Consider the following 15,283-nt stretch of genomic DNA (forward strand, 5'->3'; position numbering starts at 1 on the left):
GATGGTTGGCTGGCATCACTGACTCAACAGACATGAGTTTGAGCAATATCTGGGAGATAGTGAAAGACAGGGAAATCTGGTGTGCTGCAGTCCATGGGGTCACAGAGTCGGACACGACTTAGCAACTGAACAACAAGCACACAGTTATACCCATATTAGGCCAACAATCAAAGATAAGTTAACACCTATGCAGCATACTCTCTTTTGACACATGGTGTTTGGGGGCACCCCAGGGAAAGCCATTATATTCTACTCTAATCCTTGAATCTTCTCATACATTTTGCATTCATTATACAACATCCAAAACATTATATAACATCCAAAATGAAATGTTTTGAGTAAAAACAATTTATTATAATCTACTATGACATATAAACTGAGACATTCAATATATATATTGCTTTTTGCTTTTCTTACTACCAGAGATCATAAATGATAGAACTACATTATTATTCTTAGGCTAAGTATGACATATGAAAGAAAGCTATTCCTAATATGTTTTGTTCTTAGGTGGTTAGGTCCCTTCCCACCAAACTGACTCGGGACAAATCCAAGCATCCCAACTCATGAGCCGAGTCTGCAAAGTGATGTGTAGTGGCTTCCCATGAAAGAATGGGTTTATGGTTATTTGACACTATTCTTATAATGGCTAGGTCCCTGAATGCTCCTCCCCTGACTTCCTGCCCATCTCCATGAGACCTCTTCCTGAATGGGCAAAATTATCTTTTTATGAGAACCTTACTGCAAAATCTAAGAATTAACTGAAAGTGAACTTTAAAGAAGAAAAAATGAGCAAAGAGGGACATTAATATCAGTGAATGATTGCATAGTTTTTTTTTCTACTATGAAACATTTAAAATTATCATTAATATGCTGCTTTATCAATGAGTTTTATGATACATACTTTTTCTTGCAAGCAGTTTTGTAGGATATGCTGTTTTCTGTAAAGTCAAGAAAGGTTGATAATTTTGTTATTATTTAGGGTCAAGAATTTATGTAGCTTTTTCCAAAACTTATAATCACTGAATCAGTTTTTTTCTCTTTATATCTGAAAGTTTTTTTTTTTTTTTAACAGAAATTCAGAAGAATAAACTGTATTTCCATCCCCCACCACCTATTTCTCTTCCTTCTTTGATACTGGCCCATATGCCTTAATACTCAGAAGCAGAATTATAGCTGTTGCATAAAAATGTCTATTAGAAAATTCTACTTCTGACCCACCTTAGACATTCCTGCTGTGTGGTCCTCTGGGAAAGGACACAGGCTTGGAGGGAGAAGGTAAGCTAGTCTTTCATGTTTGCTAAAAGGCAGCATGAAGTGGCAAGACATTTAACCAGAGCTTCAGATAATCCTTTACTTACCCTTTCAAATCCCATAGTTTTACCCATGCTTTCATCAAACAGCAAGGAATTATGTGATAACTATTCAATAACCATGGGTTAAAATAATACATTTATAGCCCTCTTAAATACAAATTTAGATGTAGCCCTTTTCTATGTATGACAATATTCTATCATTTATTCTAGTCAGATTTTTATCATGATAATGAAGTCAACAATGCAATTTTCTCATGGTAACAAGAACTCAATGAAAATTATAGAATAGTTAATAAAACAAAATCTAAGATTTAGATTCTTACTTATTTTTGTATATTTCAGGCGTTTATTTTCATGTATTTCAATGTGTAGGCCCTTTGCTTATCTTTTTCCTAATTACTTATAATAAAATTGATACACCTTTTTCACTTTTTCTAGTCCTGTACTTTACATTATAAAATCAGGCACTGAGTTTGTGCTGGGTGATGAGACATTGAGTTTGCAGTGATGAGACATGGGCTCCTGCTCCAGCAGCAATGAGTGTCTCTGAACTGTGAGGTCACATGCAAAGGAAACAGATTTGGAATGAACTCAGTGTTCGCTTGCTCATAAACTGGATTCTCCCAAGATCTCTGGAGAACATGTATACAGTTAAATAGATGCTTTCAGAAGGGTGACGAGATGGCAGAGTAGAAGGACTTGAGCTCATCTTGTCTCACAAAAACGCCAAAGAGGCAACTAACTGCTGAACAATTATCCACAGAAAAGACTAGATCTATGAGAAAAAAGGTATTCTACATCTAAAGACATAGAAGAAGCCACAACGAAACAGTAAGTGTGCTTCTGTGATATAATCAAATCCCGTATACATTGGGTTGGTGACCCACAGACTTGAAACGTATTGCAGTTTCTCCCAGAGGTCTGAGAGTTCTGAGCCCCACATCAGGCTTCCCTGCCTAGGGGTCTAGCATCACAAGTAGGAGACCCCACGGAATTTGGTTTAAAGGCCAGCAGGGCTTGACTGCAGAAGCCCCAGGACTAGGGTAAACAGAGACTCCACTCTTGGAGGGTGCATGCAAGGTTTCACATGCACTAGGACCCAGAACAAGGCAGTATCTCCATAGGAACCTGGGCCAAACCTACCTGTGAGTCTTGAAAGGTCTCCTTGAAGTTGGCGGAAGTCCCAAGGAATATTCCTCAGTGTCAGCTCTCCAGGAGGTCACCATTTTGGCACTGAGAGTTGGCCCTATCCAACAGCCTTCAGGCCTCAATGCTGGGATATCTCAGGCCAAACAACCAACAAGATGGGAACACAGCCCCACTCATCAACAAAGAGGCTGGCTAAAGTTGTCCTGAGCCCCGTGGCATGGCCCTGTCCACCACGGGCACAAAATCCAGCACCATTCACCAGTGGGCAGGTACAGTCCCTCCCAACAGGAAGCCTGCACAAGCCCCTAGACTGACCTCACTCACCAGGGACAGACAGCAGAAGCAAGAACTATGATCCTACAGCCTGTGGAACACAAACCACAAACACAGAAAGTGAAACAAAATGAGCCATCAGAGAAATATGTTCTAGATGAAGAAACAAGATGAAAACCCAGAAGAACAAGTAAGTGATGTAGAGATAGGTAATCTACCTGAAAGAAAATACACAATAATGTTAGCAACGATGATCCAAGATCTTGGAAAAAGAATGGAGGTATACACTGAGAAGATATAAAAAATGTTTAGAAAGCACTAGAAGATTTAAAGAACAGAGATAAAATAACTAAAATAAAAAATACACTAGAAGGAATCAATAGCAGAATAAATGAGGCAGAAGGATAAATAAGTAAGTTGGAAGACAGACTGGTGGAACTCACTGCTGCAGAACAAATAAGGAAAAAAGAATGAAAAGAAAGGACAGTCTAAGTGATTTCTAGGATGTTAAACACACCAGCCAACACTCCAATTACAGGGGTCCCAGGAAGAGGAGAAAGGGCCTGGGAAGGTATCTGAGAAGACAATAGCTGGAAAAACCCCTAACATGGGAAAGAAAACACTCAAGTCCAGGGAGTGCAGAGTCCCATATAGAAAAACACAGGGACGAATGCACAGAGACACATACCAGACTGATAAAACTTTAAGACAGAGAAAATAATTAAAGCAGCAAGGGAAAAGCAACAAATAACTTACAAGGGAATCTGCATAAGGTTATCAGCTGATTTGTCAGAAGAAACTCTGTAGTCAGAAGGGAGTGGCATGATATATTTAAAGTAACAAATGGGAAAAACCCACAAGCAAGAATACTCTACCCAACAAGGCCCTTGTTCACATTTGAAGGAGAAGTCAAGAGCTTTACAGACAAGCAAAAGCTAACAGAATTCAATACCATCTAGCCAGCTTTAGGTGCAACAGAATGGGAAAGACTAGAGATCTCTTCAAGAAAATTAGAGATACCAAGGGAACATTTCATGCAAAGATAGGCAGAGTAAAGGACAGAAATGGTATGGACCTAACAGAAGTAGAAGATATTAAGAAAAGGTGGAAAGAATACACTGAAGTACTGAACAAAAAAGATCTTCACGACCCAGATAATCACAATGGTGTGATCACCTACCTAGAGCCAGACATCCTGGAATATGAAGTCAGGTGGGCCTTAGAAAGCATCACTACGAACAAAGCTAGTGGAAGTGATGGAATTCCAGTTGAGCTATTTCAAATCCTGAAAGATGATGCTGTCAAAGTGCTGCACTCAATATGTCAGCAAATTTGGAGAACTCAGCAGTGGTCACAGGACTGGAAAAGGTCAATTTTCATTCCAATCCCAAAGAAAGCTCAAACTATCACACAATTGCACTTATCTCACACACTAGTAAAGTAATGTTAAAAATTCTCCAAACCAATCTTCAGCAATATGTGAACCATGAACTTCCAGATGTTGAAGTTGGTTTTAGAAAAGGCAGAGGAACCAGAGATCAAATTGCCAAAATCCGCTGGATAATCGAAAAAGCAAGAGTTCCAGAGAAACATCTATTTCTGCTTTACTGACTACGCCAAAGCCTTTGACTGTGTGGATCACAATAAACTGTGGGAAATTCTGAAAGAGATGGGAATGCCAGACCACCTGACCTGCCTCTTGAGAAACCTGTATGCAGGTCAGGAAGCAACAGTTAGAAGTGGACATGGAACAACAGACTGGTTCCAAATAGAAAAAGGAGTATGTCAAGGCTGCATATTGTCACCCTGCTTATTTAACTTATATGAAGAATACATCATGAGAAATGCTGGACTGGAAGAAGCACAAGCTGGAATCAAGACTGCCAAGATAAATATCAGTGACCTCAGATATGCAGATGACACCACCCTTACGGCAGAAAGTGAAGTAGAACTAAAGAGCCTCTTGATGAAAGTGAAGGAGGAGTGTGAAAAAGTTGGCTTAAAGCTCAACATTCAGAAAACTAAGATCATGGCATCCAGTCCCATCACTTCATGGCAAATAAATGGGGAAACAGTGGAAACAGTGTCGGACTTTATTTTTCTGAGCTCCAAAATCACTGCAGATGGTGACTGCAGCCATGAAATTAAAAGATGCTTACTCCTTGGAAGGAAACTATGACCAACCTAGACAGCATATTAAAAAGCAGAGAAATTACTTTGTCTACAAAGGTCTGTCTAGTCAAGCCAATGGTTTTTCCAGTAGTCATGTATGGATGTGAGAGTTGGACTATAAAGAAAGCTGTGTGCCGAAGAATTGATGTTTTTGAACTGTGGTATTGGAGAAGACTCTTGAGAGTCCCATGGACCGCAAGGAGATCCAACCAGTCCATCCTAAGGGAAATCAGTCCTGGGTGTTCATTGGAAGGACTGATGTTGAAGCAGAAACTCCAATATTTTGGCCACCTGATGCAAAGAGCTGACTCACTGGAAAAGACCCTGATGTTGGGAAAGATTGAGGGCAGGAGGAGAAGGGGACGACAGAGGATGAGATGGTTGGATGGCATCATTGACTCAACGGACATGGGTTGGGTGGACTCCAGGAGTTGGTGATGGACAGGGAGGCCTGGTGTGCTGTGGTTCAGGGGGTCACAAAGAGTTGGACAGGACTGAGCGACTGAACTGAACTGAAGCTGGATCTTATTTGGGTAATTGCTTTTTTTTTTTTTTTTAAGGTAACAGTGTTGGGTCTAAAATGATAAGTCTCTCAGCTCTAACATTGAGAAAGCCTTATCTAAATACCAATAGAAACTGATCACCACCAGTTTGAGGAATAAAAACCCCTGAGGTACCCCAAATCTCTTTTTCAAAGTAAGGCAAGTGCCATCACTAGAGATTATTATTTTGGATTATACAGCAAACACATTTTAGGATAAGAATGACTAATTAAAAATTTAAAAATTAAAACTAATCTACCATATTTAGGAAGTCTGTAATCTCAAAAAGTTCAAGGAAAGGTAAATGTTTAAAAGGGGATAAAGGCAAAGAGACAAGTCTAGATTCTGGAAAGCTACCTGAAGAGAAGAGGTCATATTTGAAAGTGCCATGAAGACTCTAAACATAGGGTGAGTGTGGAGCCACAGTGGGATAAGGAAATAGAGAAGGAAATGGAACAATATTCACTTGTCTACTTTACAATTTAACCTTAGTGATGAGAATTTGCAAAATACATCAGTTCACTAAATCTAAGTAGAACTACAATGGAGGATCCCATGCAATTATTTGCTTTTTAACATCACTCATGTACTTCTTAGAATATTAATTTATAATTATATATTAACTTTCTTAGATACTTACGTATTTGAAAAAACACAAGAAGGGAAAATACCCTGGGCTGTGGCAGGAGCCTGAAGTCCTATTTAGCAGAAAAAGAACAATTAGTTTGCATCCTTCCCCAGCAAATTATAAAATGGCAATTCATGTCCTTTAATAGGTCTTTTTTCTGTTATCAGTCTTGTTTAAAAGCCTCCAGGGACTCTCCACAATGAAATCTAAATTCCTTAGCAAGGCATAAGATATATCGTACAATCTGATGTTCTTTCTTAGCTCTCTAGTATCCTCACTGGCAAGTCTTCCATATATATTCTATGAATCAGAGGCACAGAATTACTTACTTCTTAAGTGTATCGTATTTTCCATGCCTCTGGGCCCTTGTTTTGCCATTTCCTCTGTCTGGAGCACCCTATGTCCTCTTTTAACTTATCTTTTTGGTCTCATTCAGCTTATGTTAACTCTTCTAGAAAGACTTCTTTGGAACTAAGTAAATGAATATTGGGACTTGCCTCATAGCTCAGCTGTTAAAAAGTCTGCCTGCAATGCAGGAGACCTGGGTTCAGTTCCTGGGTTGGGAAGATCCCCTGGAGAAGAAAATGGCAAGCCACTCCAGTATTCTTGCCTGGAGAGTCCTGTGGACACGGGAGCCTGGTGGGCTCCCGTCTATGGGGCCGCAAGAGCCGGCCATGGCAGAGCAGCTAAGCACACACAGCATGCGTGGACACTCTGCTCCAGTGCTCCTAAAGCATTCTGCCGGTCCCACTGTACACTGACTGTGCCACGCTGAGACTGAAGGTCTGCTCTTCTGTCCTCCCGAGTACGATAGGAATCCAACACTATATCCCCAACATTCATTTTTTGAGAACACTATTAATGTTTCCTCGAAAGTTATTCATTGATTTGTTGGCCATTAGTCTTCTCTCACTCAAATATCATCTAATTTGCCTCGTATGTAATCTAGTAAGATTCCATTACTGGGTTTTATTAAGTTGGTGCAAAAGTAATTGCGGTTTAACATTGAACTTAACAGTTTGATCCTGGAATCCATTCTTAAATAAATGTGGTTATAACTGATATACCTCCTTTTAATGCACATTTCTCACTTTATTTATTTATTTTTTTTGCTAATTATTTGTTACTTGCTGCTTATTTTAGACTATAAAAATGATGTTAGATAAAAAGCAAATTGGAGCAATTTTCTTATTTGAGTTCAACATGGGTCATAAGGCAGGGGAGACAATTCACAACAGCAACATGTATTTGACTCAGGAACTGCTAATGAATGTACACTGCAGTAGCAGTGGTTCAAGAAGTTTCGCAAAGGAGATGAGAGCTTTGGATGAGGAGCATAGTGGCTGGCCATTGGAAGCTGACTACAACCAACACAGAGCCATCATTGAAGTTGACCCTCTTAACAATGACACGAGAAATTGCCAAAGAACTACATTCTACAGTCATTCGGCATTTGAAGCAAATTGCAAAGGTGTAAAACCTTGAAAAGTGAGTGCCTCATGAACTGACCACAAATCAAAAGATCATTGTTTTGAAGTGTCATCTTCTCTTATTCTGCACAAAACAATGAACCATTTCTCTATCAGAGTGTGACATGTGAAGAAAAGTGGATTTCATACAACTGTCAATGACCAGCTCAATGGCTGGTCGAAGAAGCAGCTCTGAACCACTTCCCAAAGTCAAACTTGCATCAAAAAAAAAAAAAAAGTGATGGTCATTGTTTGGTGGTCTGATAACCTTCTGACTCACTACAGCTTTCTGAATCCCAGCAAAACCATGACATCTGAGAAGTATGCTCAGGAAATTGATGAGATGCACCAAAAACTGCAACACCTGCAGCTGGTATTGGTCAACAGAATAGGCCCAATTCTTATTCATAACAACACCCAGCTGCAATTATCCTCCACAACAATGCCCTACTGCACAACACACAACCATTACTTCAAAAGTTGAATGAATTAGGCTATGAAGTTTTGCCTCATCTGCCATATTCACCTGACCTGCCAACTGACTACCACTTCAAGCATCTTGACAAGTTTTTGCAGGGAAAATGCTTCCATAACCAGCAGGAGACAGAAAATGCTTTCCAAGAGTTCATTGACTCCTGGAGCATGGATTTTTGCAACACAGAAATAAACCAACTTATTTCTTACTGGCAAAAATGTGTTCGGCTCCTATTTTGATTAATAAAGATGTGCTTAAGCCTAATTATAATGATTCAAAATTCATGGTCTGAAACTGCAATTGCTTTTGTACCAACCTAATAGTAAAGATTCTGGATACAGGTGACAGGAAATTTTTACATACATCTCTACAGGCACAGTGGATTTAGTTTGTTAATTATGCAAATGTAGAAATAAATAAAAATTTTAGACAAAAAGAATGTGTTGGATACAGAAAAGTATTAGTAATTACAGCCTGTTCAAAGTCAAGTTTAAGTGGTAATTCTTGTTTATCCCAATGAATGAGTAGCAAATATGTAACAATGATGTATATAAAAAGTCTTACTTAAATCCTATGGACCTTTTTGAGTTTGTGTAGATATATTTGTTGTGTGTGTTCAGATTTTGAGAAGTAGTACTTCAATTTAAGATTTCATATAACTGAGAAATTAAGTGTGAGGATAATACAATTTTAAAAGCAAAATAAAAGAAAAAAACTCTTCTATGGTTTTCATTAATATGCTGTAGCAAATCAAAATATTTTCCTAGAATTCTGTATACAACATTATAGCTATCTTCTTTAAAATGATAACGTTTCAAGTAGGAAAGAGAAGTCTTTTAGAGTAAGAAACTGAGGGAACATAAATATAGAACCATAAGGAAATGTTGAAGCTGATACCTGCCCTCTGCCCATCGGCCGTAACTGCAAACTTAATGGAGAGCCAGGGAATTAAAATATATCAGGCTCAAGTCATATGGGAAATTGAAACCTAGAGCTTATAAAAAACATATTGGATCCCACAGAGCTACACTCTTGGTGAAAGAGCTGTCTTTAAATAAATTTGTGGCACAGAGATGCACATGATACCAAGGCACAAACACATTATGCCTTGGTATCAGTGTGGAAGAGGGAGAAAAGGAGAAAATAAAAATATATCTTAATAATTCACAACCACAGATTATCTCTTATGTGATTTTCAGGTGTAAATTCACTTTATGGTCCATAAACCTCCAAATGAGAAATTAATTTAAAATGAACCTGTACTTATAGCTCTCCCAGATGCCTAGCAGAAGTATATTAAAAAATTAACAGCTTTACTGAAGTATAATATTCCAAGAGCTGTACATATTTAATGTGTGCAGTTTGAGTTTCTACATAGTAATACATCCTATCAAAATATAGAATTCTGTCATAAATGAGCTAACATGTAACAACACATCCCTGTCATACACATAGACAAATAAAAAAAAAATCAATGTACCTTTTATCAGGAAAAAGAAATATTAAAATTAGACCTCAAAGATTTCATATATCTGAATTATCAGATATATAAAATATATGCATTTCATATGTTTAAATACATAAAGTAATTGGAAATCATAGAACCTATCAAAAAATCCAGTCAAATCTGGAAAATGAGAAATTTTATAATGTATAAAATATACTTTACATATTAAAATATATTATATATTAAATAAATATAAAGTACATATTTATAATATATAAAATGTATATGTTTATTCTATAAACTAAAAGTGTATTGAATTAATATAATAGTAAAATAGATATAACTGAAGAGAGAATGGTTGAAATGGAAGACAAACTCAAGAAATTAACCAGAATGCTATAGAGAAAAATGGAAAATACAGTGGTTTTTAGAGGATGTAGAAGTAGAAAGGGAAATACACACACACAGACACATGCATACATACATACATATTTGGAATTTTAGGAGAAAAAAATAAAATGAGAAGAGGCAATATAGGAGAGAAATACAGCTGATACATATCTGGAACTGCTCATCATAGTGATACTAAAGTGAAGCAAGATCTTAAAAGCAGCCTGTGGTGTGGTGTGCGTGGCAGGGGGTGGGAAGGTCAGGGAGATGGATGATCACTCTTTGATTACATGAAATTAAGTAGAATGGAATGTAGATCATTTAAGTAGAACAATCTTCTTAAAGTGCTAAAAAACATAACTGAGAACTGGTATATCCAGCCATAATTAATTAAATCCTATAGCAAATAAATATAGTTCTAGCAAATAAAATCAGAGTTTACTAACAAAATGTATTCATTAGTGACATTTCTAAAGAATTGATATACTTTAGGAAGAATGAAGGTGATTCCATAAAGTATGAAATGCAAAAAGGAATGATGAACAACAACAAAATGATAAATATCTGAGTAAATATAAATACAGCTTGACTGTATGAAAAAGAGGAAAACAGTTTAATTTTGAATGTTTTACTTGATAAATTATTAGGTAAATATGAGATTGTGATTAGAAGTAAAATATACCCACTTTGAAATATTCTAACTTTATGTATACATGTTAAAATTTAAGGATAATTGTCAAAAGAAATATACATTTTCAAACAGTAGAGAGAAAACTGTATTTAAAATACATTTAATATTCTAAAAGAAAGGAGAAAATAATAAATTAAAAAATATATATAATATGCTTAATTTAAACATATATATTATGCATATATTAAAAAGGAGAATCAACTTCAAGAAAAGGAAGGAAAAATCTCCCAAAGATCTATAATTAACATAAATATAACTAGTTTACTTCAGTTAAAAATCAGAAATGCTAATACTGAATAACGTGAAGGAAAATCCAGAAATATTTTTAAGAGCTACATCTAAACATTAAAGATTGAAAGTGTATACAACTATATTAATATTAGACAAGGTGAATTTAAAACAGAAAGTATGACTCATGATAAAGGTCACTACACAATATAAGAGACTCAGTTTACCAAGATAAACTTGGATATGGCCCAGATGTTCAAGCTGGGTTTAGAAAGGGCAAAGGAACCAGAGATCAAATTGCCAACATTTGTTGGATCATCGAAAAAGCAAGAGAGTTCCAGAAAAACATCTACTTCGGTTTTATTGACTTGGTCAAAGCATCTGACTGTGTGAAACACAACAAACTGGAAAATTCTTATAGAGTTGGGAATACCAGACTACCTTCCCTGCCTCCTGAGAAATCTGTATGCAGGTAAAGAAGCAACTACAATTACAGACAACTAGCCGATTTGATCACACGGACCACAGCTTGTCTAACTCAATGAAACTAAGCCATGCCGTGTGGGGCCACCCAAGATGGACAGACAGGTCATGGTGAAGAGGTCTGACAGAATGTGGTCCACTGGAGAAGGGAACGGCAAACCACTTCAGTATTCTTGCCTTGAGAACCCCATGAATAGTATGAAAAGGCAAAAAGATACGACACTGAAAGATGGACTTCCCAGATTGGTAGGTGCCCAATTTGCTACTGGAGATCAGTGGAGAAATAACTCCAGAAAGAATGAAGGGATGTGGCCAAAGCAAAAACAACATCCAGTTGTGAATGTGAATGGTGACAGAAGCAAGGTCCAATGATGTAAAGTACAATATTGCATAGGAACCTGGAATGTTAGGTCCATGAATCAAGGGAATTTAGAAGGGGGCAAACAGGAAAGGGCAAGCATGAACATTGACATTCTAGGAATCAGCGAAATAGGATGGACTGGAATGGGTGAATTTAACTCAGATGACCATTATGTCTACTACTATGGCCAGGAATCCCTTAGAAGAAATGGAGTAGCCATCATGGTCAACAAAAGAGTCTGAAAGGCAGTATTGGATGCAATCTTAAAAACAACAGAATGATCTCTGTTCGTTTCCAAGGCAAACCGTTCAATTTCAAGGTAATCAAAGTCTATGCCCCCATCAGTAATGTTGAAGTAGCTGAAGTTTAACGGTTCTATGAAGACCGCCAAGACCTTTTAGAACTAACACGCAAAAAAGATGCCCTTTTCATTATAGGGGACTGGAATGCAAAAGTAGAAAGTCAAGAAACACCTGGAGTAACAGGCACATTTGGCCTTGGAGTACAAAATGAAGCAGGGCAAAGACTAATAGAGTTTTGCCAAGAGAATGCACTAGCCATAGCAAACACACTCTTCCCACAACACAAGAGAAGACTCTACACATGGACATCACCAGATGGTCAACACCAAAATCAGACTGATTATATGCTTTGCAGTCAAAGATGGAGAAGCTCTATACAGTCAGCAAAAACAAGACCAGGAGCTGACTGCGACTCAGATCATGAACTCCTTATTGCCAAATTCAGACTTAAATTGAAGAAAGTGGAGAAAACAACTAGATCATTCAGATATGACCTAAATCAAATCTCTTATGATTGTACAGTGGAAGTGACAAATAGATTTAAGGGACTAGATCTGATAGACAAGAGTGCCTGATGAACTATGGATGGAGGTTCATGACAATTTACAGGAGACAGGAATCAAGACCATCCCCAAGAAAAAGAAATGCAAAAAAGCAAAATGGCTGTCTGAGGAGGCCTTACAAATAGCTGTGAAGAGAAGAGAAGTGAAAAGCAAAGGAGAAAAGGAAAGATATACTAATTTGAATGCGGAGTCCCAAAGAATAGCAAGGAGAGATAAGAAAGCCTTTCTTAGTGATTAATGCAAAGAAATAGAGGAAGACAATAGAATAGGAAAGACTAGAGATATCTTCAAGAAAATTAGAAATACCAAGGGAACATTTCATGCAAAGATGGACTCAATAAAGGACAGAAATGGTATGGACCTAACATAAGCAGAAGATATTAAGAAGAAGTGGCAAAAATACATAGAAGAACTTTACAAAAAAGATCTTCATGACCCAGATAATCACGATGATGTGATCACTCACCTAGAGCCAGACATCCTGGAATGTGAAGTCAAGTGGGCCTTATGAAGTATCACTTTAAACAAAGCTAGTGGAGGTGATGGAATTCCAGTTGAGCTATTTCAAATCCTGAAAGATGACGCTGTGAAAGTGCTGCACTCAATATGTCAGCAAATTTGGAGAACTCAGCAGTGGCCACAGGACTGGAAAACATCAGTTCTCATTCCAATCCCAAAAAGGCAGTGCCAAAGAATGCTCAAACTACCACACAATTGCCCTCATCTCACACGCTAGTAAAGTAATGCTCAAAATTCCCCAAGCCAGGCTACAGCAATACGTGAACCGTGAACTTCCAGATGTTCAAGCTGGTTTTAGAAAAGGCAGAGGAACCAGACATCAAATTGCCAACATCCACTGGATCCTCGAAAAAGCAAGAGAGTTCCAGAAAAACATCTATTTCTGCTTTATTGACTATGCCAAAACCTTTAACTGTGTTGATCACAATAAACTGTGGAAAATTCTTAAAGAGATGTGAATACCAGACCATATGACTTATCTCTTGAGAAAGACTAATGCTACTAGACAGTTAAAATGTCAAAAATAAATAAATAAATAAAGGGTTGAAAAGGAAGAAATACTGACACTTGTAAGAAACAATGATATGTGTAGAAACTCTAAAATAATCTGCAAATGAATTATTAGGAATAATAATTGAGGTTACACAGGTTTCTTACTAATATAGAAAACAATTTTATTTCATTAGACTATTGATAAATATAAAAATACAAATTTCAAAAATACTATTCAAATTATCATTAAAAAATCAAGCTCCCAGGAATAAATCCAATAGATATATTTAAGACACAAAAGCATTAAGTATTATTGAGGGAAATTAAAGTAAACTTAAATATACTCTTGGAAAATTTATATGGAAAGGCAAAGGGCCAAGATACTCTACTTGCTCTACTGGACATCAAGATATGTTACAAGGCTTTTGGAATGAGGACAGTGGAGTACTGGTTTGATAAGAAGATGGTAGGGACCTGCACTAATATATACAAATATATATATGTATATATTTATATATATATATAAACTATATCAGAATAGTTTATATGATAATGATAGTATTTGGTGAGAAGAGAGAATATTGCTTGGGAGTGAGTATAACTAGGCTTTCCTTCTGCTAGATTTGCAATGTTCTATTTCTCCTATGTTGTGGTTTCATGGGTGTTTTCCTTTGTTAATTCATTAAGCTGTATTGTTTTGTAGTCTTTCCTGATTATGTTTTACTTCAATTTAAAGAATATACAAAAGTAAAATATGAGTGCGATTTATTTCTGATTAGGAAAATAGTATATGATAGAATCTGTCAATATGATCCTTATAAATCAAAGGAGAAAATATCACATGATTATATCAATAGGTACTAGAAAAGATTTTTCAAATGACTTTATTTCATAAAATAAATTCATAATTTCATCATCAGCCATAATATTCCTAATAAGATAGGAAAAACACTATTTAAAGATAATAAAAGTGTGTTTACCAAAACCAATGGCAAATACCCTAAATGGTGAAACATCAAAACTATTTCAGGTAAAACACAAAATTTAATAGGCATATTGTTAACTACCATGCCACTTAATATTGGAAGTTCCAGTAATTATATTTAGAAAGGATATTAAAATGAGCACAAACACTTGGGAATTAAGAATTTTTTCACATAATTATTTATTAAGAAAAAAGAGATGAGCAAAAATATTAAAATTAACAAGAGATTTTCATAAGATAATTCAATAAAAGATTAAAAACTTTATTGTGTTTCTCTAGCATTAGGAACCTATTTATACATGAATGTAGAAAATATTTATAAAAATGATAAAATTACTTAGGAATAAACTAATGCACAAATCAATCTATCCCATGTTTCACATATTTATGTGTCATCTATGTATATCATAAAACAGTATTCAAGGCAACTTCTTGATAGAAAAGTACTCAATATTTAGAGAAAGAACAATTATTAAAAAGTATCAATTTTCTCAAAATTAAAATAGAAAATTGCTTCTCATCCTTCATGTCTTAATTATGACCTATTCTGTAAAGGCTTCTCTGAGGACCCTAGGTAGATCTAGGCATTGTCTTCTTTATATTTCCTCTGCTATGTATGCACACCTACTTTCTTTATTGTACTTACCTTATTGGGTGTGGCTATTGGCATGTCTATCTCCTTACTACACTATAACTGAACTATGTTTTTTCTTTTTTCAGTCTTTAGCGCCACTTGGCATGAATCAGGAGCTCAATAAATGTTAGTTGAAAAAATGAATTAACAGACTCCACGATTTA

General features: G+C 36.3%; 1 protein-coding gene across 1 annotated transcript in view; it reads right to left on the minus strand.

Annotated features, from left to right (window-relative positions):
* FSIP2 (fibrous sheath interacting protein 2) overlaps nucleotides 1–15,283 on the minus strand; it is a 111,575-nt gene that overhangs the window by 45,659 nt on the left and 50,633 nt on the right. The window contains exons 14-15 of the mRNA XM_043894231.1: nucleotides 6,093–6,150; nucleotides 905–941 (exon numbers count right to left, since the gene is read on the minus strand). Of these exons, the coding sequence (XP_043750166.1) occupies nucleotides 905–941; nucleotides 6,093–6,150 (95 nt within the window). The remainder of the gene's footprint in view (nucleotides 1–904; nucleotides 942–6,092; nucleotides 6,151–15,283) is intronic.

The sequence above is a fragment of the Cervus elaphus genome, chromosome 33 (assembly GCF_910594005.1).
Source record: "Cervus elaphus chromosome 33, mCerEla1.1, whole genome shotgun sequence".
NCBI lineage: Eukaryota > Metazoa > Chordata > Mammalia > Artiodactyla > Cervidae > Cervus > Cervus elaphus.